Here is a 27,188-nt window from a genome sequence, read left to right as displayed (position 1 = left end):
AAGCTGAAATCAGAGGGGCAGATAATGGCAGGTTGATGCTTGGCTGGGAAGGAGATAGGGTTGCCAACTCCAGGTTGGGAAATTCCTGGAGATTTGAGGGGTGGAACCTCAGACAGGTACAATGCCATAGACTCCACCCTCCAAACCAGCCATTCCCTCCTGGGGAACTATTGTTGCCAATCTCCAGGTGAGGGGTGGAGATCACTTAGAATTACAACTGATCTCCAGGAGGGAGGGCAGAGGTCAGCTGCAGTCAGAGGGCCAGATAACAGTATGTTGATGGTTAGTTGGGAAGCAGGATTTTTGCTCACAAGACTCCACAGCTTAGAGGGAGCAACAGAGGGTGCCCAACTGTAGAAATGGCCCCACAGAGACCTGTGTGCTTAGATAACAGTATGTTGATGGTTAGTTGGGAAGCAGGATTTTTGCTCACAAGACTCCACAGCTTAGAGGGAGCAACAGAGGGTGCCCAACTGTAGAAATGGCCCCACAGAGACCTGTGTGCTGCATTTTCTGGCCCACATTGTGTGACCTTGGACACAAGGTACTGTGTAACATAAAGTATGTGAGACTTTACTTCTACATTTGTGCCTTTCTATTACATATGCCTAATATGTACTTAATCTGCTTCCAGCCTATGCATTCATTACACACTATATCCTTCTAGAGCTCGTTGTATTGCTTTCACAACGAGCTTCACTGCTAGTCTACAATAATCTTCTCTTAATCTTCTTGGCTAGGCACTTGAAAACCTTGTACATTCACACATTTGTACAATACTTGATTTCTCATCTCTTGATCCCTCTACATTTGAAAAGCCACAGCTGCACATACAAAGTCACCCCACTAAAACACATTGTGTTTGAGGCAATGTAAACAGGGCCAATTCACTATTCACGTGACCCCAGTGGCAGCAAACCAATGCGGTAGGGGTGGCAATATGGAGGAGGTAACAGGTGTGGCCTGTGACAACCACCTGCACCAAGGCCACTCTCATCTGGGGCCCAAGTCAGGCTGCAAAGACACCTCTTGCTGACCACCTTACACAACAGGGAGGAAGTATCGATGCTTTCCCCCCACGTTGCTGCAGGTGGTTGGCAGTCCAGGACAGACTGCAGAGGATGGGCTGGCACAGGAGGAGGTATATTTTTTTCTCCCATGTCATGGCTGGGGATCCAAGGTGGGCTACAGAGATGCTTCTTCTTGCAGCCTGCCTTGGACCTTCCTGGCACAATGCCAGAAGCCAGAGCAGGCAGCAGAGGTGCTTCCTCTGCCGCCACCCCCCCATGTTAGGCCCTGTCAGGGTGGCAGTGGAGAAGCATGCCTGAGGTAGCAAAATAGACTGAGCCAGCCCTGGATGTAAAGTAATACAAAAGCTTTGTCCACTTTTTATTTTTATTTTATTCGATTTATACCCTGCCCTCCCTATACCCTGCCCTCCCTACCAAAGCAGGCTCGGGGCGGCTTACACAAAGGCATAAAAATACAATTAAAACCCAACATAAAATTCATCATACCAAAAACAGGTCGGTTATCCTAAAATCCATAAATCTACAATCCTAAAGTGCTGGTACAGTTTTCAGATAAAGTACGTGAGCAGAAATTTCAGATTGAACCCTACTCCATGGGTGACAGTAATAATGATGTTCCCACATGCTCCCACACACTCTTTACCTAGCGAGGTGGGCTAGAGATGGTAAAGCCAGGGCACAGGGTCTCTTCTCGGATGTCACACACAGCTCCTAATTGAAAGCCTGGTGGAAGAGCTCAATCTTGCAGGCCCTGCAGAACTGTAGAAGGTCCCACAGGGCCCTGATCTCTTCCAGGAGCTCATTCCACCAGTGTGGAGCCACTACTGAGAAGACCCCTGGCCCTGGTTGTAGCCAACGTGGCTTATTTGGTACCTGGGAGGGCCAGCCGGTTTTCAGCCCCTGAATGCAGCACTCTCTGGGGAATATATGGGGAAAGGCGGTCCCTTAGGTATGCTGGACCCTGACCATAGAGGGCTTTAAAGGTCAAAACCAGCACCTTGAAGTGAATCCAGTACTCTATTGGCAGCCAATGCAGTGCTTTCAGCCCATCAACAGCCTAGCCGCAGCATTTTGCACTAGCTGCAGCTTCTTAGTTTGTGACAAGGGCAGCCCTATGTAGAGAGCATTACAGTAGTCTAACCTCGAGGTGACCATCACATGGATCACTGTTGCCAAATCATTGCGTTCGAGGAACGGAACCAACTGCCTAATCAGCCGAAGGTGATAAAAGGCCGACTTGGCAGTGGCTACTACCTGGGCCTCCATTGTTAGAGAGACATCCAGGAGCACTCCCAAACTACTAACCTCTGATGCTGGCACCAGCTGCGCCCCATCGAAGGTTGGGAGTGGGATCCCTACCCTCGGACTGCCCCGACTCAGGCATAGGACCTCCGTCTTCATCAGATTCAGTTTCAGTCGACTTAGTCTAAGCCAACCAGCCACAGCTTGTAACGCCTGGTCCAGATCTTCCAGGTTAAAGTCAGACTGGCCACCCAACAACACATAGAGCTGGGTGTCATTCGCATATTGGTGACACCCCAACCCATGCCTCCGTGCAATCTGGGCAAGGGGGCACATAAGTGTGATCAGTTATTCACACATACAAGTCAGCTCTTGATACTGCAATCATAAATTGTGATTGCATGTGTAAGGTAAAGGTAAAGGTTTTCCTTACTCGAAAGCCAGTCGAATCCGACTCTAGGGTTATGGTGTTCATCTCCGTTTCCAAGCCGAAGAGCCAGCGCTGTCCTAAGACGATTCCATGGTCATGTGGCCAGCATGACTAAACGCCATGACACACGGAACGCTGTTACCTTCCCACTAAAGTGGTACTTATTTATCTACTTGCAATTTCTTGCTTTCGAGCTGCTAGGTTGGCAGGAGCTGGAACCAGGCTGCTCATGTGGCACTCGGGTCTCGAACTGCTGAACTACCAACCTACCAGCCTGCAGTGCAGCATCTTAACCACTTGAGCCACCACAGCATATGTGAAGTACCCTTTAATTCCCCACAGGTGGTCAGTGTCTTGGCACTAAACACTTCTTAGAAGAAATGTGGAGCAAGTGGTATTGTACTGGCTGTTGTCTAAATTTTCCCCATATTTCATGTGTACAAATTTCTTTGTCTTTATTCAAAGTCTTTCCAGTCAGAAACCAACTGCAATCTAGTCATACTAGCCCAGTTACTATTCTGTGTAATTTCATCTGTAACTCAATCAGTTCCTCCCCATTCAAAATTCATGTAAGTACCGCTGTACTCTTAACCCTCCAGCTGTTCTGAATGAAGGAATCTTCACCACCACTGAGTGACCTTGCCTTGATGTCCTGTTGCTCCTCCAAGGTGCATGCAAAAAGACGAAGGAGACATGGCAGCCTGTATTCTATGCATGTGTAACAAGCAGCAGGTCCTTCTAAAAGGCAGCCAAAAATTGTGAATATTAAGTTGACTAAATCTGTTTCATTTAAAGAAAACTTATATAAAATGTTCTATAGATGGCATCTAACCCAAGATAGATTACCTAAAATGTATAAAAACGAGTAATATGTGTTGGAAATGTGAGTGAACTCGAGGGTCCAATTTTGGATTATTTCAGTCTGCTCAGTATTGAGGAAGTCAACAGATTGCCGACACTGGGATTCAGGAGCTTGCCTTGCGATGGCTCGTCTCCTTTCACCAAGGTCGGGGACAAAGGGTGGCTCTTGGGGATCAGCTGTCCTGAAGGAACCCGCTGATCTGCAGAGTGCCCCAAGGGGCGGTGCTCTCCCCAATGTTATTTAACATCTATATGTGCCCCCTTGCCCAGATTGCCCAGAGGCACGGGCTAGGGTGTCACCAATATGAAGATGACATCCAGCTATATCTGATGTTGGGCGGCCGGTCCGACTCTACCCCAGAAGATCTGGACCAGGTGTTACAAACCATGGCTGGTTGGCTTAGACTAAGCCGATTGAAATGGAATCCGATGAAGATGGAGGTCCTGTGCCTGAGTTGGTTGGAGTAGACCGAGGGTAGGGATCCCACTACCGGCCTTTGATGGGGTGCAGCTGGTGCCAGCGTCGAGGGTCAGGAGTCTGGGAGTGCTCCTGGTTGCCTCCTTAATGATGGAGGACCAGGTAGCAGCCACTGCCAAGACAGCCTTTTACCACCTTCAGCTGATTAGGCAGCTGGTTCCCTTCCTTGAACACAATGATCTGGCAACAGTGATCCATGCAATGGTCACCTTGAGACTGGACTACTGTAATGCTCTCTACAGGGGGCTGCCCTTGTCACAAATCCGGAAGCTGCAGCTGGTGCAAAATGTGGCAGCCAGGCTGTTGATGGGCCCCACCATGCGGGAGCACATCCAGCCTGGACTGGCTGCTGATAGCATACCGGATTCACTTCAAGGTGCTGGTTTTGACCTTTAAAGCCCTCATAATTTGTATATTTATGAGTTTTATGATGTGTATTGTGTTTAATGAATTTGTTTTTAATGTATTTTAACTTTTATTGGAAGCCGCCCTGAGCCTGCCTTGGTGGGGAGGATGGGATACAAATTGAACTAGCTAAATAAATAAATGTAACAACCATATTGGGTTGTACTAACATATGCTGTGGACATGTAAAAAGGTTCATAAATTCTGGATTGAAGTGCATACTTTCTTACAGTCAATCTTGAATATCACAATACCTTTTAAGTCAGAGATATTTTTGTTAAACTGTTTACCAGATGAGTTAGATAAGAATCATGGATATTTTATTTTACATGTTATAACCACTGGCAGAATTTTATTTGCAATGACATGAAGGACATTGAAGATTCCAATGCTACATGAGTTGATATTGAAGATTATGGAATGTGCTGAAATGGACAAGTTGACAAATATATTAAAAGGAAAAATGGAAGAAGAATTTATGGGACCCTGGAGGGTATTTTATGACTGGTTAAAACTTAAGTATTAAAAAAGATTAAGTGAAGAATAATAAGAATGATAGATGAAGTAGTTGTGAAATTGTAATGAGAAGATATGCATGCAGAAAGATAATTGGAATGTTTAAATATTTCTGTACTTTTATTCCTTCCTTCCCCCTTCCCCCCTTTCTGTATATAAATTAATATTTTTTCCCAAAAATAAAATAAAAGGCAGACAAAAAGAGGGCAGCTCTACAGAGACTCAATCTCTAGAAAGTAGGGCTCCATGACCCACCTGAGGGTCCCAGCCCATGATTTGAGGACACTGACAAAGACTAGTCTACCACATCTATTTTTCCTTTGCACTGACTTAAACTTGAACTATACATGCAGCAGAATGAGGTGGAAATGTTGGTAGAATGTGCCCCATATGTGGCCCAGAGAACTTTACGCTTGGCGGACCAGCATTTGCTGGTTGTCCTTGGCCCAAAGGATGTCCGCTTAGCCTTGACTAGGGCCAGGGCTTTTCCCGCCCAGGCCCCAGCCTGGTAGAACATGCTATCATCTGAGATCAGGGCCCTGCAGCATAGACGTAGACTACGGGGGGGGCTCAGGAGCTCGGCCTCTCCAATTTTTTTTCATGGGGAACTGACCTCCCCCGGGGTTCCTGAGTCCCACCCCCACCCCCTGTGGCCCCGGGCCCTGCAGCAGAGATCGGGGCAGGGGGTGCTCTGTCATTTGCATGTTTCTCACCCTCGGCAGAGGACAAGACATGTCTGTAGTGGTGGGGGATCTGGCAGCTGCTCCACTGCATGTGGTAAACCAGCTTGGCAAGTGTCTCTTTAATTTATTCCCTTGCAGAATCAGAGGTTTGAGCTGCAGCTGCTGTAGTGGATGGACTGCAGCACAGGACAGGTGAGTGTGAGTTGGCTGCTTCTATCATGTGCCTCAAGGGGGGGTTCATGGTGAGCCCCCCCATGAAGATGTATTTGCAGACCCTGTCAGGACAAGACATCCATGGCTGAGGCTGGCATGGCACTCATTCTCAGTTGCCATGGCTGTTATTCTGTCTTCCAGGTGGAGACTCAACAGAAAGACTTGTGGGTGTGGCAAGTCCAGCCTCCCACACACGTACTCTGCTCAGTCCACTGTTCCAGTCCTCCTCTTGAAGTGGAGCATCATGCTCGGCAACTCCACCTACAATGCCATCCACCTAGGCGAGTGCCATGACAGGGATCCTCCATCCCCAGGTGGAAATGGACAAAGTCCTCACCCTTTGCCATGGATTCCTGTGCAATAAAGTCTATGTTGTGTCACAACTGTGTCTCTACTGCTTGCTTTCTGCTAAATGACAGAAGTTCCACATCCCTTCCTGCCCCACTCCCTTTCCACCCCATCTGCCACTCCTCCTGTGGGGCTTCCCTAGGACATAAGAACAGAAGAACAGAAGAGATGCCAATGTTGTATCACTCTGTATCACACTCTGTGTCACACAGTGGCCAGAAATACCAGTGCCATCAGGAGGTCCACCAGTGGGGACAGGACATTAGAAGCCCTCCCACTGTTGACCCCCCCCAAGCACCAAGATGACAGAGCATCACTTGCCCCAGAGTCCCTATCTATACCTTGTGGCTAATAGCCACTGATGGATCTCTGCTCCATATGCTTATGGAGCATATCTCAGAGGGAGGGCTCTTGGGTGCTGTGGGTGGTCGTAGTGGTCTGCCATAGACAGCAAAGACCCAGCCACACAGACAAGTTTCCTTGCTTATCTCACAGGCTTCTGTGTGCAGGGAGGCAGAGGCGGTTAGAGTGTGAGGCTGGACCTGGGAGACCAAGATTCCATTCTCTGGATGTACTTAAAGAAGTGACAGGATTGCCCATTGGAAACAATGGGAGGGGATTGAAGGCCCTTTGGAGATCATGGGAGCCAGAAATGCCAATTGACTTACATGGGCTCCATTGAAATACATTATGGCACACACAAAAAATTGGATGCTGTGGCTGGATGGTTGCAGCAGAGTCAGTGTCAGCTGAACTTCCGGTGTTGCTGCCATGGCTGGTAGGAGGGAGGGAAGATGTTGGTCTGCTTCTGTCTTGGAATCTTAAATTTCATTTCTTCTTATGCTCTTCTTATCTATGTAGCGTCAGCTAGTGACCTTGATACCTTGTTACTTCTTTCCCCTGGGAATGTCGACCCGTTAGCTTAGGCAGGCTTTTGCTAGGGTTGCCAAGTGTGAATTACCTTTTAATGGGGGAGTCCCGGGCCCCTTCCAGGAGATATTTGGTGTGCGTGCAAATCACTCACACCACGATGATGTCACCCAGAAGTGACGTCATCACATTGGTCACGTTGGGGCAGGGACAGTATCATTCGAAGGAAAACCATAGCATCCTCCCACAACATGCCCAACGCGGTGACGTCACATCCGGGTGACATCATGCCGGGCACGTCTCCGTGCTCCCGGCACTTTGGGGGTGGACTTCCCCCAGCGGCCCGATCTGGGCCGGCGGGGAACTGATCCAATTAGCGGGGGGTTCCCCGCCCCCCCCAGGGGACCTGGCAACCCTAGCTTTTGCTGATGCCCTGACTGGACCTGGGTCGTCAAGGGGCCCCTTTTAATTATGTATAACTCCCCACTGGCGCATTTTCCAGTAGTTCTAACAGAATGTATGCGCAGAAGACCTGCATTTACTGTAAACTTTTCTCTTTTGAATGAAAGTTGTTGGGAACTGATTGCTGTGGGACTCTGACAGTCAGTTGAAGTTAAATCCATCGAAGAAGGAGGTCTTGTACCTAGGTTGGGGGGGGGGATGGATATGAGTATCAGGCTCCCCGTGCTGGAAGGGGCTCTTTTGGTGCCAGCCCAGAAAGTGAGGAGCCTGAGTATAACACTGGATGCCTCTCTCTCTATGGAGTCCCAGGTTACTGCAGTCGCCAGATCTGCATTTTTCCATCTTACGTAGATTAGGTTACTGAAACACTATCTTCTCCCCCCAAGACTTAGCTACAGTGACCTATGCAGTGGCCACTTCCAGGTCGGATTACTACAATTCACTCTATGCACACTTACCCTTGAGGCTGATCTGGAAATTACAGCTGGTGCAAAATGCAGCAGCACGCTTGCTGATGTCGACGCCTGTGCAGGCTCACATTCAGCATGTGCTCTGCCAACTGCACTGGTTACCAGTTGAGTTCCAGATTCACTTCAAGGTGTTGGTAATAACCTTCAAAGCCTTACACGGCCTGGGACCAACATATCTGAGGGACTGCCTCTTTCCATATATGCCTCGAAGAGCATTACGCTCTATGGATCAACATCTCCTGGTGGTCCCTCACCTAAAGGACGTCCATCTCACCTCAACCAGGTCTAGGGCTTTTTCTGCTCTGGCCCCTGCCTGGTGGAACATGCTCCCAGTCGAGATCAGGGCCCTGTGGAATCTTTGTCAATTCTGCAGGGCCTGCAAGTTGGAGCTGTTTTACCAGGCCTTTGGCTGAGGCAGCAGAATGAAAGCCCCTGAGGGTAGCAGAAGCATTCTCTGGCATCCAGGGGGGAAGGCATCTGTGCAAGTAGAACTGAGGGGGCAATGGGATCAAGGGTGTTCCCAGAGCCAATAGGGGGAGCCACTGCAGTGGGCAGACTTGAAGAATTCAGGGGTGAGTGCAGTTTGGGGGGCTTGGCTATGCAATGTGCCATCATGTAGGAACAATGCATGCCTGTCATTGCCATGGGTCTCTGTTGGGGGCGGAAATGGGGCTCTCCGGAGCTGCCCTGCCCTGCCGCCAGTTGAAATATGCAACATCTACCCTGGGACTGGCCGCTCCCATCAACCTGAAATGCCCCGCCCCTTGAGCCACCCCTACCTCGACACTACACCTCGAGGCCATGCTGCAGCGGATTCACCATGGATGCAGCCAGCTACACTCTCCCCACTCTGCTGCAGTGTAGGGAGCCAACTAGCACCGCCGCCCCTGCAATGCAGCTGGCCGCTGCAGTGTGCGCATGGCTCAAGATTGCTCTGACGGTGTTCCAAATGAAGCTTCACCACAGATCTATCTGGAGGCATTATAACATGGTTGCCATTCTAACTATCATGTAATGACTCTGTTAGCGAACCTGGATTTTGGTATAACACTAGATGTGTGTAAATATATATTCGCTGCAATTGAACATTGCTTTAAATGAATATTGAGCAGCAATAACTTTTTTGTTATTCTGCTGTCTTTTTCTGGTCAAACAGCCTATTGGCTTTAAGACCTAGATGGGGAAATATAATATTGGCTGTTTAATTTTCAATCCCTTTCCTAATAATCCCCAGCACAGAGTTTGCCTTTTCCACAGCTGTGGTACTGCAAAACAAAGCAAAAATTTTCACCTAATTCACAACTACAGATTTCACTTCCTGTTTCTTCTATCTTGGTACATATCTGGTGGCTCCTGTCAAGCATGCAGAACTCTGATCTTCCAATTATTCCAGACTTCACAGGATTTTGTCTTGTTGGAACTGAACTTCAAATTATAATTTCACTTTCTAATCAAGTGTTTATTTAAACCCCAGTAGAAAAGTAGCATTTGGGAGAAGAATTCAAAACACCTCCACTTTGTTGCATCTTTGCACGTTGTTGGAAAATTTTAATAAAATGTTAATTTAAAAAAAGTTTCTTTTCCATAGAAAAAGCTGCTACCATTACATACAGCAGAATATACAGTTGAATATATACAGCTGAATATACAGCTGTGTGTAATGTGTAGTCCAGCCCTTAGTTACCTCTCTTTTATAACCAGTAAGTATGCAAGGACATCCAATGAAAAACAATAACAGACTCTCTTTTATAACCAGCAAGACCTCTACAGACCACAAACTTACAAGGCGACCTTCCTCTTCCCACCTCCTACAACAGTTGTCACACTCCTATCTAAGGACAGGCAAGTTGCCCCATATCCCAATCTATACCAGCAGGTAATAAAATAATTCAGTGATGTCAGATTCCACGGTATTTTGCAGTGCAAAGATATTCCCTAACCCAGATCATGAGGTCTAAATTCTTACTTTTGCAAAGTGCTTGGAATTTTCAGTTTCTACTGGCATCCCTAGAAGAGCCAAACAGGCTCAGCACCCCATGGAACCATTACCCCTTTAAGGTCACCTGATTTCACCTCTTAAAAATAACCAGAGGCAGCAAAAGTTTAGTCAGTCACTCACTTGTGACTGAACTGAGCATCTTACTACATATAGTGTCCCATTATGATTATAAGCGGAGATATCCCATGAAGTTCCTGGATGATGATGTCTTTGAGACTTCAAACGTATGCCACAACTCCCTCGTCCTGCATACAGTAGTTCTTGAATACATGCATTTTTGTCAGATTGCATTTTATTCTTTTGTCTTTATTCTTTTATTCATTTGTCTTTATTCTTTTCTACAGCCAAACAGTAGTCCATTAGTTCAAGAGTTTACCAAAATCACAAATTTAAGGATTATCTGAACATGTCTCAGAATATCTGCCTGGTATTAAAACAGTCTTCAGAAGAAGCAATTGTATTTCTTAATGAATCCCTGCAGTTGCACATTGCAGTGCAAGCCCTTCTTAGACTCTTCAGACATCACTGCAGAGTATACAGAACCCTATGGTACTCTGCTGTTCTATTTTGACCCTTTTTCTGTAGACCATGCCAGGTGACCTCATATTAGTACTGAAGAAGTGTAGTGCTTACCTGGATTGCTCTTGGAGGTGCGCACTGGTGTGTAGTGGTTTTTTGAGGATGTTCGGACTGGTGTGTTGTCTTTGGGGGAGGTATCTATAGCTGAGATAGTCTCTCTTTCACAGTGTGCTATGGGGATTGGTCCCTGCTGCCGGAGGATATCGGCCAGAGCCCTAGAAGGAAGGAGGGAAGATAGTGCAAGGTGTTCATAAAACAACATGAACAGCAAGCAAAAGTTCCTGAACTTGTCTCCACAGAACACAATGTGTTGATATACATTTTCACACACACTGAATAACACACTTCCAATCCATTTTCAATGCACTTTGCAACTGGATTTACTGTCCGAAACGGCAAAATTCACCTGCAAATGATTGCTAAAGTGCATTGAAATTGGATTAAAAGTGTATTCTTCAGCTTGTGTGAAAGTGATAAAAATAAGAAAATATAAGATGGCAAGCTTAGTGCCATCTAGCCACTTGTATAATTTAATTTGGTGTATTTTGTCACAATCAGATATCCCACCCTTAACTGCCACACTGCATGCTCATACTGTGGTTGATAGATCAGACTGCAATGAAGGAGCAGCCGGGTGAGCTGGCTGATGGCTCATCTGCAGGCCCTTTTCCATGACAGAATAAATTATTTGACAGGACAAATTGTTTAAAGAGGAGGAGAGCCAAAAACACAGTGGCAGCATGTCCCTTCCCTCAGCTTCACAGCCCGGGCACGGAGGTGTGGTTATGTGCATATCACCAACTAGTTTTGTTTTTGTTTTTTAATAGTGGCCAGGAAAACATAAGAGACCAGTCAGACCAGCCTGATGGCTTGGGTTCACAACAGAGGGATCAGACAATAGGAAACCCAGTGTGAAACCAGCTCAGCCCAAAAGGATTGCACTTTCACTGGTGTCAAATAAACACACAGTAAAGGGGGTGGGGGAATGGGACACAGATGACTTGGGAACAAGAGACAGATGGGGACAAAAATGCCACCAGATCAAACTGCACATCTGACCACACCCTAAGAGTTACATTTTCTTTCTTCAGATGGGTGGGTAGCCATGTTGGTCTAAAGCAATAGAACAAAGTTTGAGTCCAGTGACACCCAAGAACTAACAAAGTTTAATTCTGCATATAAGCTTTCATGTGCAGGGACACTTCTTCAGATACATTGAAACAGACTTCCTCAAGCCTTACATATAGGTAGAGAGGGACTAGTTTCCAGGAAGGGCTAGTTAGAGTCAAGACACATAAGTAACTGAGCAATAAGTATAGCTAAAATTGGATTAACAGTTGGTAAAACCTGTGGATAGCAGCAAATTAGCATACAAATAAAAGAGTTAACAAACAGATGTGAGAACTAAATTTGAGCCTGCTAGTCTAGCTGGAGATGGAAAAGTTCTAAGTTGGGGAGGCTGCTGCCTCCATGGCAACAAAGAAAGCTGGGACAAGGAAGAAGAATGAGAAGCAGGAGAAAACCACTCCTCCCACTTGATGCTTCCATTACCAGAGCATCATCAGCACACAGTCCCCCAGCTGCACAGGAGATCTTGGCAGGACACCCCCCCCCAACCCACATGTGGCTTTGGGAGTTGGCTGGGGGATGGTGACGAGTACGGGGCCAGCCAGCTTGGAGGCAGCTGGTGTCCGTGAGCATGTAGAACATTAAAAAAATCAATAAAACTATTAATGAGGGAGGGGAGAGCTGAAGAGGATCCTAGTTGAACTTTGCTGGTGCTTTCCTTTAATGGGGCATGAGAACAGAAAATAGGTGTCAAACTCTACTTAGTTTGCCATAGCTACCGGGGGGAGGGAAATTCCTGAGAGGGGGGTGAATGGCTGTGTGTGTGAACCGTTCTATCTTAGATGTCATAACTCTTCCTTAAGATGCCTTCCTCCTAGGGGAACATCCTTGAGACCGAAGCTGTGCCAGCTTGCTATTGTAAATAACAGGATCCTATGTTCCCAGGTTGGGGGGTAGTGAACACAAGAGCTAGGCTGCAATGTGTGATTAGTTATTCCCCAGGGGGCCCCATTTGAACTGTCTATATCTTTGGACTTTCCCACCAGAAAGACACGGTACTGTTCTAACCTGGATCATGCTGATAAACAAATCACTGCCAAAAAGAGTGTTGTTCGGAGTCTCTTGACCAGGAGTCTGACATAGTGTCAGAACTCCCTTTCTCCCTTTGACCGTCATACCACTGAAGTGATGGCTGACGAAGGCGAAGGCACATGGACGGGCACTGGATCTGAAGCTGAACTCCCAGACCCTGCTCCTGTCAAGAAAATAGAAGAGCCGGCTGGCCCCAAACCCAAGAAGCGCAGTGTACTGGGACATGGGGCAAAGCCCAAAGACCACCGTAGCAGTCGCAACCAGTAGGATGAACTGACGTGGCTTGTGAGCACCCTGGGCTTCAGGGGTGCAAAGGCGTAGGGGGAGTGAGAAGGCAGAAGAGCCTCCTGCACCTTCCAGGATGATCCCAAGCACCTGAAAATGATGGGAGGCTCTGGGAGAGGAAACGGGCACCGAGCGAGCGAATACAGAGCTCAGAGCAGGGCTGAAGGAACTCAAGGAGGGCCTCCAGTACCTCACTGAGTCGCAACCAGTAGGATGAACTGACGTGGCTTGTGAGCACCCTGGGCTTCAGGGGTGCAAAGGCGTAGGGGGAGTGAGAAGGCAGAAGAGCCTCCTGCACCTTCCAGGATGATCCCAAGCACCTGAAAATGATGGGAGGCTCTGGGAGAGGAAACGGGCACCGAGCGAGCGAATACAGAGCTCAGAGCAGGGCTGAAGGAACTCAAGGAGGGCCTCCAGTACCTTACTGAGAACCTCCCTGGAGTCTTTAGAGAGCTCATGCAACAAGAGGCCGAAGAGTCTGAGGAAGAGTCAGCTGAGGAAAAGCAGCGCAGACAGCCACCAGGACCCCTGCCCCTTCCTCCGGCGAGACCAGTCTGGAACCAAGAGCAACCCTGAGATTACTTCGAAGTGACATTTGACAGCAACCCCAAGAAGCTGGCGTTCTTCATCCTGCAGATGCAGAAGTTCGTGAGAGAGTAGGGCCACACCTTCACCTCTGATGAGCACCATGCAAACTACAAGGGGTCATGACTGTGCGACAGGGCAGCTGACTGGTTTGTGGGTCTATACAATGTCGAGGGCCCCAAACTGTTCAACGTAGATGCCTTCATGCAAGCACTGCAGCACAAGTACGAAGACCCCCTGGAGTCAGAGAAGGCATGGACTCACCTCAGGGGCCTGAGACAAGGAGGCTGGTCAGTTCAAGAGTACCTGGATGAGTTCAAGACCTACGCAGCCAAGCTGCAGGGATGGCCCTGAAGAGATCCTCATCAAGTTCTACCAAGCTGGGTTGAACACCACAATTTTGGAGAAGGCACTGGCCCAAGACAACCCACTGACCCTCAGCGGCTGGACCCAGGTGACCTGCAAGGTGGAGAATAGGTGCAACTTGATGCACCTGTATCAACACAAGACACCGGTTAAGGCACCTGGGGGCTCGAACATCCAGTGCAGAAGGGGTCCAGAGACCGGAGGTGACTAAGAACAACGAATGCAACTGGGGTTGTGTCTGAGATGTGGGGCGCTGGGGCACTTTGTCACAAACTGCCCAGGAAGTAAGAGCCCTGAGAAGGCACGCAAGGAAGAAGTCAAGGAGAAGAAACCCAAGACCCCAAGCAGATGCCCCAAGCTGCCAAAGGCTCTGCAAGCAGCAACGAGAGACGAGGTGGAGGGCACCTCCTTCAGTGAGAGCAATGTGCCTCAGCTGCAGAACTAGGCTGGGAGCTGCTGTGAAGGGTGTCAGCTAGCAGGTCCAAAAGTCTGCAGTGCAAGACTCGGTGAGACCTTCCTCCCCCCTCTTCTATTTGACTGTTACCATAACCAATCCTGAGGGGGGGTGTGCATATCAGAGTCAGAGCCCTAATTGACTCAGGGTGTACCTGGAACTTAATCAGTCCTGCCATAGTCACAGGCTTGGGGGCCAAAGTACATAAGCTACAGGAGCCCATGGGCAGGATGCCCATGAAGGGGGAGGCCTACCAGTACTGCACTGTCCACCTACCGGTGGGGGTGGCCTCTCATTTGGAGCTATGCTCTTTTGTGGTGAATCCCTCTGGAAAGTTCTCTATGGTTCTTGGGAGACCGTGGCTTCAGGCCCACAATCCATACATCCAGTGGAGTATGGGGACTTTCACATTCCTAGACCCCTGATGCAAGGAGCATCTCTGGAACACTGACTGGGGGGAAGAGCCTCACCCCATGGCTGAGTGCGTGAGCCTGGCGTGGGAAGAGGTAAATCTGATGCTGCCTGAATACCGGGATCTGGGCAGGGTTTTTGAGGAAAGGGGGGCAGACAGACTACCCCCTCATTGTAAAACTGACTGTGCAATTGAAATATTTCTGGCACATAAAATGCCCAAAGGGAAAATCTACTCCATGAGCCCAACAGAGAAGGAGGAACTACAAAGGTTCACTGATAAAAGCCTGGCCTGGGGGTACATCTGGCCAGCGGCTTCCCCTTTTGCAGCACCAGTGTTATTCCACAAGAAGAAAGATGGGGGGTTGAGGCTGTGCATGGACTATAGAGGGTTGAATGCAGTGTTTATGTCGAACACCTCCCCCCTCCCCCCATCAAAGACTTGCTAGCTGAGGCCTCACAGGCTGGATCTTTACCAAACTAGATTTACAAGATGCCTACATCAGAGAGGGGGATGAGCATAAAGCAGCATTCAATACACCACGGAGACAGTTTGAGTACCTGGTGATGCCGTTTGGGTTAGCCGAAGCACCTGGGGTGTTTATGAACTTAATCAATGAAGTGTTGCACAAGCACCAGTGCAAGGGGATCCTGGTTTATCTAGATGATACCTTGATTTATTTGCAAGATAAGGAGTCACATGTCAAGTTGGTGTGGGACGTCCTGAAAGCCCTCTATGAGAACCACCTATTTGCCAAACTTTCCAAGTGCGTTCCACAGAGAGGAGCTGGGTTTCTTTGGGTACCACATCTCCAGGAAGGGACTGGGCATAGACCAAAAGAAAATCCAGGATGTGCTGGGGTGGCAGTCCTCGCCGACCCAGCGCCAACTACAATCCTTTTTGAGGTTAGCCAATTTCTACCACCTGCTCATCCCCAATTTCACTCAAGTCATCCTTCCCCTCACCGACCTCCTGAAAACAAACGGGAAGAGTCCGACAGTCAGAAGCCAAGTAGCCGCTTGCCATGGTCTCCCAAGTGCCAGCAAGCATTTGAGCACATAAAGACTTTGTTCACCTCAGAACCCATTTTGCACCACCCCAATGAAACTAAGCAATTTATGGTGCAGGTGGATGCTTCGGACATGGCTTTGGGGGGCGATTTTACAGAGGGGGAGAATGGGAATCTACATCCCTTGGTTTACATATCCAAAAGGTTCTTGAACATTGAAAGGAACTGGGCAGTGTGGGATAAAGAGGCGGCTGCCATCAAGTTGGAGACATTGGCTGGAGGAAGCCCAGATCCCTTTCGAAGTTTGGACCAATCATAAAAATGCCAAACAATTAAGATGGGCAGAGTTTTTCTCTAAGTTTCGTTTCACCCTCAAACACCTCCCTGGGAAGTCTAATTTCCTGGCTGACGCTCTGTCCTGCCTCCCGCAACATGCAAGCCAGCGCGAGGAGGTGGTGGGCACAATGTTCATGCCCACCCAGTTAAGAGAGGTGGTGATGATGCACAGCAAGGTGAAGGGAGGGCCTCCCTCAGGGATGGAGCCTTGGGCTGAGAAATTAAAGTCCACTCTGACTGACGCTGATAAAGCAGACTCTGAGAAGGAGGGGACTTTGATGCAGAGAGAGGATGGCTGTTGGTACCACCAAAATAAACTGTTTGTTCCAGAATCCTTAAGGGGGGAAATCCTTTCAATGGGGCATGATAACAAACTGGCTGGGCACTTTAGATATTTAAAGACCCTGAACCTTATTCAGAGACAATTCTGGTGGCCCCGCATGAGGGGGAACATTTCTAAGTATGTAGCCTCTTGCTAGACTTGTCTAATGGGCAAGAAAAGGGTGGGAAAGCCCGCCAGGACTGTTGCAGCCACTAGAAACTCCAGACCGGCCTTGGTCCATCATTTCTATGGATTTTATCACAGACTTGCCTCCGAGCCATGGAACGACTGTGATTTGGGTGGTGGTCAACCTGTTTTCCAAACAAGCACATTTTATCCCCTGTAAGCAATTGCCAACCAACCAGAAGTTGGCCCAGCTGTTCATGCAACACATAATTAGGCTCCATGCTTTGTCCTGCAAGATAATTTTGGACTGGGGCTCACAGTTTGTGGCCGGGTTCTGGAAGGAGTTATTAAAGCTTCTGGGAGTGAAGCAAGGGCTAAGCAGTGCTTACCACCCAGAAACCGACGGGCAAACAGAGAGAACAAATCATGTGTTAGAACAATTTTTGAGATGCTTTATAAACCATCAGCAAAATGACTGGGTAGATCTGCACCCATTTGCAGAGTATAGCTATAATAATTCAGTGCACAGCTCCATAGGGATGTCTCCATTTAAAGCAGGGCATGGATATGAAGGGGGACCCCTCCCCACCATGAACCCTGAGGATCCGAAGCCTGGGGATGCACAGACATAGTGAGCTAAAGTGACCCAAGAGTAGTCAACCCTCCAACAAACTCTAACCAAAGCAAAAGGAGATTACAAACGTTATGCTGACAAAGAGAGGGCCCCCGAATGGGAAATACAGCCAGGAGACTCAGTGTACATTTCCACTAAAAAATCTCAAGGGGTTGCAACCGAGGAAAAAGCTGAGATGGAAATATGTGGGACCATTTAAAGTGGTGTGCCTTATTAATAAAGTGATTGTTGAGGTTGAACTACCCAAAAGATTACGTCATATCCACCCTGTTTTCTATTTTAGTCTACTGAAGAAGGATCCTGGACCATCGATGTGGAAACCTCATCCTGCAGCTCCTCCCCCTCATCCTGCAGCTCCTCACAAGCGGCACCACCTCAAGCGGGAGGGTGAATGGGCTTTGGGGGGAGGCAGAAAGTCAAACTCTACTTAGTTTTCCCTAGTTACCGGGGGGAGGGAAATTCCTGAGGGGGAGTGAATGGCTGTGTATGTGTGTGAACCAGCTTGCTATTGTAGATAACAGGATCGTATGTTCCCAGGTGGGGGGTAGGGAATGCAAGAGCTAGGTGGGATGGCTGCGACATGTGATTGGTTATCCCCCAGGGGCCCCCATTTGAACTGTCTATATCTTTGGACTTTCCCGCCAGAATCTCAGTTCTGACACGGTACTGTTCTAACCTGGATCATGCTGATATCTCAATAAACAAATCACTGCCAAAGAGAGTGTTGTTGGGAGTCTCTTGACCAGGAGTCTGATAATAGCACACTGTACCTTTAAGAGAAAAGGAAAGCAGGAAGTCACTTTGCTCCCCTAAGAATGCACACACACACACACCTTGCTACTCAGTAATAAATTTTCACCAGTGATTAAAGTTTAATGATAAACTGAGTTAAAACATCATTAAACTCATCCCTGAAGTTAAAAAAAACATCAAAGGACTTTTTTTTTTGTGCAAACTACACCTGCCTGCCACAAGGCTTGAACTGACAACCCTTGTATGATGAGAAGAATGCTTAGCTATCTGAGCTAACTGGCTGCTTTGTGTAAGATGAAGAGAAAGGCAAATATCTTCTAAAACTTTAAACTGCAGACTCAACCCCTCCTTCCCTCCCTCCCTCCCTCCCTGATTCTGCAAAAAGAAAAGGAAGGGAGGGGAAAATCCAGGCCCACTCATGCAAGACTGGCACATTTGGGAGCAGGGAATCCCCTAGTCTTTCTTATCCTCTCTCTGGCTTCTTTAAAGTTTACATGAGCGGGGTGACATGTCCTCTTGTCTTTGGAGAAGGAAGGAAAGAAAACAGATGGGGAGGGAGTGTCACCTAAAAAGAGGTAGAAATGGGGGAGGACAGTGGGCAGCACTTAAATACCTGTAGAAACAGGGCTATTTTGGGGCAGGAACGCACAGGAACGGAGTTCCGGCTGGCTCCTGAGTTGGCCATGCCCACCAGGAGCTCATTAGCAAAACAGGCCACACCCAACAGCAGAAACTCATTAGGATTGACTACATTAGGGGTGTGTGGCCTAACATGCAAAGGAGTCCCTGCTACAAAAAAAGCCCTGGCTTTTGACAACAAACAAGGTAAACAGAAAAAGAAGGGAAAGGTGGGTGTGGCTGGATGACCACACTTCTGCGAACATAGGGTGTGTGGCCTAATATGCTAATACACTGTGCTACCAGGGGTTTGGCCTAATATGCTAATGAGTTTCTGCTGTTGGGTATGGCCTATTATGCTAATGAGTTCCTGCTGGGCTTTTTCTACAAAAAAAGCCCTGTGTAGAAACAATTCTACTTTAGAAAGGATTAGTGATTCACAAGTGGATGAGAACAAAGAATCACAGCAAAGGAGTTTTGGTAACTATGTGGCAACACTGTGTTGGAAGCGGTCTGAATGCAGCTTCTTGTAAGACAAATGCAGAAACAAGAAAAAGCCCTGACACAAACTGGAAGTGAAAGTGGGAGGGAATGCAGAACGGAAGAATGGGATGCCCTCAGAAAATGAGGCAAAATAAGGGTGCAGAAAGGGCCAGAGAAAGCTTTGTTTTGGGCAGCTGCTGTTTTCACCCATTTCCAGGGTGGCATCTTCAGAAGGCTTTGCTCAGATACCAGCATAGTGTGGAATGATACAGCATCTACAGTACCTTTGCCTTATTAACAATGATATTTTAATTGAATGTTCAACAAATCCTGCTCAGTACAAGAAGAACCGCAGGTTCAGACATCTGGTGAATGTTCAACAAGAACAGGAATGAGACTTCTATCACCGGCTACAACAACAACAACAAATAGCAAAGATTCTCCAGCCATGGGGAGGTCCTTTAGAAGGGCACTAGGAGGAGAACATAGACTTAATGCTTTCTGGCAGAGGACCCACACTGGACGGGGGGTGGGGTGGGGGTTCTGGCGACACAACCCACATTGGCCCATCATCTCTATGCAATGCAAATCTGTTATTAAGGTACTTCCTGGTGTTTGATTGGGATGGGAAGGGGTCAGATACATATTGCTCTATTCTTGCCGTTCCAGTGCTGAGAAGAGACTACCATTCAAAGAGGGCAATCCTATGCAGAGTTACACTATTCTAAGCTGCCGAAAATCAATCAGCCTGGACTGCATAGGATTGCACTGTAATTCACAGATCCTTGAACGCACTAGGATCTCTGCATGGTCACCTGTGGAACTGAACATTTATACTGGGATGGGCACAAATACGTATAATAAGATCTGAAGCAGGGAATCAGTTCAAAATATTTAAAAACCACTGTTACACAGTACTAGCAATTTTTTCTAGTATGTCTCACTTTAGTGAAATGGAATTGTATAACAGCACTGCCATGTTCCCATATTGTATTGCAAGCCAGCACCACCTTTTCCGTGTAATAAGCTGGGAAACCTATTCAAGTTGAACGTTTGAATTTGAATTGTTGCGGTTTATCAGATAGCAGGACAAAATGATTTTTAAGGAGCTTGTTTTGATTTACAAAAATTATGATAATACTAGATAAAACTATGTATCAGTTTTACATAACTGAACAGCATCCAAAACATTTGTCATTTTTTATCTTCTTCCCTTTTAAAAAAACTTCTATAAATATTACAGGCAAAATAAAAAAAGGAAAATGGTACAATACATTTGGAAACAAGGGAGGAAGAAAAAAATTAGGGGAAACACGAGAGAAATATCAGAACATTTTGTGAAATAAAACTGAAATGTAACAATGATGTTTTTCTTTCCAAAGACGCCAATTTTCATGAAAAGTTTGGAATTTTAAAAAGAATCTCCACCAATATTATCCACTGGGAACTGTAATGAAGGCAAGGAAGTTGTTAACCAGGTTCTCTATAAAAATATATCTGCATTAAATACTGCAACACTAAGACGTTTCTCACAGTAAGCTTCCTTTGCAGACATTTGAAAATTTGAAGAATGTTAGACTCTGCAGAACACAAATGGAAGGAAACACTTGGATTACTTTCTTTATGTAGCCAAGAGCTACAAAGTCTCTTCCAAGAGGCAGAGAAGGAAGGAATGGAAGATGATTTAAAGCTGATAAAATTGATAGGCTCCATTCTCTCAAGGGGGGAAACTTTGTTATCAGTGAAGCTGAAGCTGGACAACAATGGAATTATTCTTTGCATTATTGTGATTACTGATGGTGCTTTTCAGACCTGAAAGAACAATATGAAAACAGAGCATTTCACAAACACATTTCAGTTCCAGAACCACTCTGGGTTGCAAATAATTCCTTTCTTCCATCTACACAGTACGAGTGATATAAACAAAGAGTAAGGAGTACCAGTAGCAGTACTGGAAAAAAAAAACCTTTATTGTGCTCAATGGTGTCCTAAGAAAGAAGATGTGATTTATTGTTCCCATTTTACATTATATCATACTAGATAAAATATTTGCAATACGATGGTGTCCTGTGGTGCTGGGATGTGCCCACAGCAGGGCAGAGAGATGAGAATGAATTGAAAGCATCAATTCTTTTGATGGTAAGAGTTTTTAATCAAACTCTACACCACATTAAAAAGCCAAATTCTGTAACCGTATCTATACAGAAAAAAATACATATAATTGCATCCCAATCCTGTGGTGTGACCTGTATGCATTTGCTTACTTTCACACAATCCATTCACACAATCACACACAAGCCTCAAGGTAGCAATGAAGAGAAGACCTATTCCGGATATTTGGAATCCTTTCTTCCTCTTATATCCCACCTTTTGGCATGATGTGCCCCCAAAGCAGCTCACAGAATATTAAAACATAAATACAGTAAAATAACATTAGTATAAATATGAAAACACCACAACACAATAAAGCAGTCAACAAGGAGGATAAAATCAAAAAAAGTATAAACCAATCTGAGCAGAGCACCTAAAAACATAATTCATAAGAAAAAGGCAAGACAGAGCAAATAAGTTTTGATGGCCTTTAAAAAATGGCAATGAAGTTGCCAATCAAACCTTTTAAGAGGGGGAAGGGAATTCCTGGACCAGCCAGGGGAAAAGCCCTGGCAGGTATTGCCACTTGATAAATTGCACATTAAACCAGGCTTCACTAGAATATTTCATTATCTGGGTAAATTTATAGCAGAGAATGGTTCTTCAGGTATCTATCTCCCAAACCATTTAGAGATTTAAAGGTAAAAACCTGCACTTCTAGATGTGCACAAAAACAAACAGGTAGCCAATGTAATCAGTATCAGCATTATATCATCCTGGTGGTGAGTCCCAGACAACAAATGGGCATTGCAGCAGTCTGATCTGGATGTTATCAGGGCATGACATCACTTTCCCATGAAGGGTAGTAGTTGGTATACCAGCCTGAGCTGGTAACAGGCTGTCCTGGCTACAGCCACCACAGATCAATAAGAGAGCCAGTTTGGTGTAGTGGTTAAGTGCGTGGACTCTAATCTGGGAGAACCGGGTTTGATTCCCCACTCCTCCACTTGCACCTGCTGATGTGACCTTGGGTCAGTCACAAGCTCTGGCACAGCTGTCCTTGAAAAAGAGCAGTTTGTGTCAGAGTTCTCTCAGCCCCACCCACCTCACAGGGTGTCTGTTGTGGGGAGGGGAAGGGAAAGGAGTTTGTAAGCCGCTCTGAGACTCCAAGTGAAGGGTGGGGTATAAATCCAATCTCCTCCTCCTCCTCCTCTCCTCCTCCTCCTCCTCTTCTTCTTCCTCTTCCTCTTCTTCTTCTTCTTCTTCTTCCCCCCAACTAAAAATCTGTGACTTCAGGAGAAGTGCAACTCCATCCCCAATCAGTCACATCCCACAACCCAGATCAGTAAGAACCTTAAGATGCTGATCCAGACTCATTGCCTCCTTGGGACCAGATGAAAATGAGTTGGATATAATCTGGATATCAACCACACCATGACCTATATTTATTTATTTATTTATTTTTATTGTCTGATTTATACCCCGCCCTCCCCGCAAGCAGTCTCCTGACAGCCTCCTGACAATCATATAGATGTCAAAAAGCTCAGGGGACGATGTGTTGTCTTGTGGGATCCTATAAACCAGGGAATGGGCAACGGTCCCCTAGCATCACCTTCTGAGATTTGCCCTCCAAAAAGGACTGTAACTATCCCAATGTGGTGGTCCGCCATCGGTCAGCTCAGCGCCCGCATCAGTCATTCTCCAACTCCAGCAAGGCGTCTTCGGCTACTTCGGCTCCGTGTGCCAGCTGCGGGGAGGACCACGAGTGCCGGTCATGCTGTTTCCGGAGCGCCGTCTGCAGAACGTGCAACAAATCGGGGCGCATCTCTAGGGTCTGCTGCTCCAAGAGACAATGCCTGAAACACTTGGCACACCAGACCTCAACGGACCCGCACATCAACCTCCACACTCTCTCGGCCCACCAGCAGCAGCACCTGGTATGTAACTTGCCCCCCCGATAGCCCCAACAAAGTGCATGTTACTGTTCACATAGAAGGGACCCCCTCCAGCATGGAGATAGATACGGAGTCATCGTTCTCCATTATCTCTGCGGAGACGCTCCACACACTGTGTCCCCAGGCCCCCCCCCCTGCAAAAGCCACCGAGTTTCACTTTACGGGATTTCAATAAGAACCCCGTGGCAGTACTGGGCTGGGGCAAGTTCCAGGTGCAGTTCCAAGACTTTGACGGCCCCTTAGACCTGCTAGTGGTGGATGGGTGACTCTCCAGTCTGTTGGGCCTGTCCTGGTTCAAGCCTTTGGGACTGTCTTTGATTGGGATCAACCAGGTCCAGTCTCTGGATTTTGGCACTGTGTGCATGGAATTTCCCCGAGTTTTCGATGGCACCCTGGGGCGATTTTCTGGTCCCCCTATTTCACTGGACCTTGACCCTGCTGTCCGCCCCATCCGCATTAAGGCCAGGCTACCGCCGATTGTAATGAAGCCTAAGATTGAGGCTGAGCTGGATCGCTTGGTGGAACAAGGGGTTCTGGAACCGGTCACGTCTGCACGATGGGAAACCCCTATAGTCACCCCGGTGAAACCAAACGGGGACGTGCATATTTGTGCAGACTACAAATGCACGCTTAATAAGGCTCTGCAGGCACATGCATATTTCGTGCCGGTAGTGAGCCATCTGCTGGCTGCTTTAGCGGGGGCCCGGGTCTTCAGCAAGTTGGACTTGTCCCAGGTGTATCAGCAGTTGCCAGTGGGTGCCGCCACGGCGGAGGCTCAAACTACCACGATGCACCGGGGGGCTTTTAAGGTACACCACCTCCAGTTCGGAGTCTCGGTCACACTGGGAATTTTTCAATCTTTTATGGATTCACTCCTGAAAGGTATCCCCAGAGTTCAGCCATTTTTAGACTATGTGCTGATTGCCACCCCGGACAACGCGTCTTTCGCTGACCATCTGCGGGCTGTGCTGCACTGCTTCGATACGACCGGGCTCAAGTTCAAGCGTGAGAAGTGCCTCCTGGGGGTTCCTCGCATCGAGTTCCTGGGCTTCGCCGTTGATGCCTCTGACAGCCACCCCACCGCGGGCAAGGTGAAAGCCATCACACACACACCGCCACCACAGTCCAAGTCGGAGCTACAGGCCTTTCTGGGGCTTCTGAACTTTTATCATTCCTTCTTGCCCCTCAAGGCTGCAGTTGCAGAACCACTCTACCACCTCCTGGACAAGTCGGCACCATGGGTCTGGGGTCCCCCGCAGGCGGCAGCATTCCAAGCTGTCAAGGACCTGCTCGTGTCTAATTCGGTCCTGGCGCAATTCAACGAGCCCCTCCCTGTGCTGCTGGCCTGTGACGCTTCACCTTACGGGGTCGGGGCAGTCCTGGGCCACTGGCTGCTGGACGGCTGCGAGGTCCCAGTCACCTATTATTCAAAGACACTTTGTGCGGCTGAGCGCAACTATGCACAAATAGATAGAGAGGCGCTGGCTATTGTAGCGGGGGTGAAGAAATTTCACCACTATCTGTATGGGTGCTTGTTCACGGTCCTCACGGATCACAAGCCGCTGCTGGGCCTCCTGGCCCCCGACCTCCAGACCCCTCAGATGATTTCTCCCCGGGTGCTCTGCTCGTATATTTTCATGGCTGGGTACTCCTACACCCTCATTCACTGCCCAGGGAAGGCGATGGGCCATGCTGATGCCCTGAGCCACCGGCCTCTGCCAGTCTGTGACCTGGATCTGGCTCCCGCCCACCAGATCATGCTTCTGGAGTCCCTTCTGGATCAACCGGTCCACGTCAAGGAGGTGGCTCGCTGCACCTCCAAGGACAAGGTACTCTGCCAGGTCTTGGACTGGGTGGTAAGGGGGTGGCCCGCGGCCAAAGGGGATCTGGACTTTACTCCCTTTACTTCCCGGAAGGATGAACTGTCTGTCCACAAAGGCTGTGTGCTGTGGGGAAGCAGAGTGGTCATCCCTAAGCCCTTACGGGAACGGGTCCTCATCACCCTTCACGATGCACACCCCAGGGTTGTGCGCATGAAAGCCTTGGCCCGTAGCTACGTCTGGTGGCCTGGGCTGGACAAGGACATAGAGGACGTGGTGAAGAGGTGCCAACCATATCAAGCATCCCGGCCGGAACCACCGCGAGCCCCGGAAAGGGCCTGGGAATCTTCCCACCACCCCTGGTCCAGGTTACACTTGGACTTTGCTGGACCTTTCCAGGGGCAGCTTTTCTTTATACTCGTAGATGCCTACAGTAAATGGCTGGAGGTAGTGTCAGTGCCTTCATCAAAGGTGTCCATCCGGGCAATGTGGAGGATATTCAGTGCCCAGGGGATCCCCAATATGTTGGCCACGGACAACGGAACAGCCTTCACATCGAGTGAGTTCCAGGATTTCACAAGATACTACGGAATCCACCATGTCCGGTCTGCCCCATTTCACCCCGCAACTAACGGCCAGGCTGAATGCATGGTCCGAACAACGAAGGATGCCCTCCGCCGCCTGGACTCCTTGGACTGGGACTATAAGCTGGCTGCTTTCCTTTTCGGCTAGCGAACTACACACCACACCACTATGGGGCGCAGTCCGGCGGAGCTACTTCTCGGCCGTCGCCTGATGACCTGACTGGACCGCCTGCACCCAGACCGCACACAAGTAGAAGCTCCAGCCACATAGTCCCACGAGGCGGCCAGGGGATTCTTCCCGGAGGATCCTGTATACGCAAGGAACTACACCCGGGGGCCAGCCTGAATTCCGGCTCGAGTGGTGAGAGTCAAGGGCCCGAGCTCTTACCAAGTTTCATGTGAGGACGGACAGATACTGCATCGACATATCGATCAGTTACGCCGCCAAACCTTGCCACTGGAACCCGAAGACTTGGACCCTGCAGAGGCTCCAGATACCTCGGCCCTTTTCCCACCGGGACCTGCCGAACCCATGCCTCATCCCAGAAGCATGCTCGAGGACCCACTTCCAGCGACACTGGTAACACCGGCATGAGAAACCACGGTCCCCCCCACGGACAACCCTCCGCCAAGGATGTCACGGGGGGCGCCAACCACCAATCCCGAGCTTCGCCACTCCTCCCACACCCGAAAGGCACTGGCTCATTTAAAAGATTTTATCTGTGGGTGCATTGCAGACCAATGGGGGAGGGGTGTAATGTATCAAGTTCCGACCACGTGGTCAGCTTGGGCACCACGCGGTCAAGAGCAAGCGTCGCGCTTTGCTCTGATGAACAAAGGACGATGTGGATCCTAGCCCGCACCAACCAGAGGGCTAGGCTCCAGGCCGAGAGCCTATGGGACTCTTGGCCACTAGTTAGGACCTATTGGGAAGTGGGGGGGTGTTCTGGGTGGTGGATTTTCGGGTATATAAGCAGGCCTGCGAGCCGGCTATTTTGTCTTGTTCTTGATCTAATAAAGTACGCTAAGTTGAAATCACTCGTCCGTCTGCATACTTTTCAACATATCTCTTCGCAAACAACACTCAAAGAATCAACAAAGGAGAGTTCTCATCTGAACAACTATTAACAATCCATTTCACTCTCCAAGTAACAAATCAGTTTACAGACGAATACAATTCTTTGGCTAAGACACTTTATACTACCCACATCCCACATCCCAAGGAGCAGAGCCGAGGAAGTTGCCCTTCTTACTCCCTGATGTAATGGCCAAAAGTGATGAACCCCTTTGTGCTGTTTCATCTGAAGTGGCACACAGTCAGTAGGGGCTCCAATAGCCCCAGACACTGTTCATATTTTTCAAGCTTACCTTCATAGCAAAAAAGGCTTCGCATCTTATTCCTTTCTAGAAACAAAAAAACCCCAAAAGCTGATATTTACTGGATGCTGAGTTCTGTATGAAAGTAGGTCTGGTTCCTTTAGCTTGAATGCAATGAATACAGCTTATTTCAACAGTGCACTTGTTCATCTGTATACTTTAGAAGAAGAAGAGAAGAGATTGGATTTATACCCCGCCCTTCACTTGGAGTCTCAGAGTGGCTTACAAACT

At 48.1% G+C, this 27,188-nt stretch overlaps 1 protein-coding gene across 1 annotated transcript in view; it reads right to left on the bottom strand.

Moving 5' to 3' along the window:
• SHISA6 (shisa family member 6) overlaps positions 1–27,188 on the bottom strand; it is a 518,048-nt gene that overhangs the window by 472,916 nt on the left and 17,944 nt on the right. The window contains exon 2 of the mRNA XM_015421874.1: positions 10,642–10,802. Coding sequence (XP_015277360.1) covers positions 10,642–10,802 — 161 coding nt within the window. The remainder of the gene's footprint in view (positions 1–10,641; positions 10,803–27,188) is intronic.

Source organism: Gekko japonicus, unplaced genomic scaffold (genome assembly GCF_001447785.1).
Source record: "Gekko japonicus isolate JY-2015 unplaced genomic scaffold, Gekko_japonicus_V1.1 scaffold820, whole genome shotgun sequence".
Classification (NCBI taxonomy): Eukaryota; Metazoa; Chordata; class Lepidosauria; order Squamata; family Gekkonidae; genus Gekko; species Gekko japonicus.
Note: the sequence above shows the minus strand (reverse complement) of the source record. Positions and strands in the feature narration are given on the sequence as shown.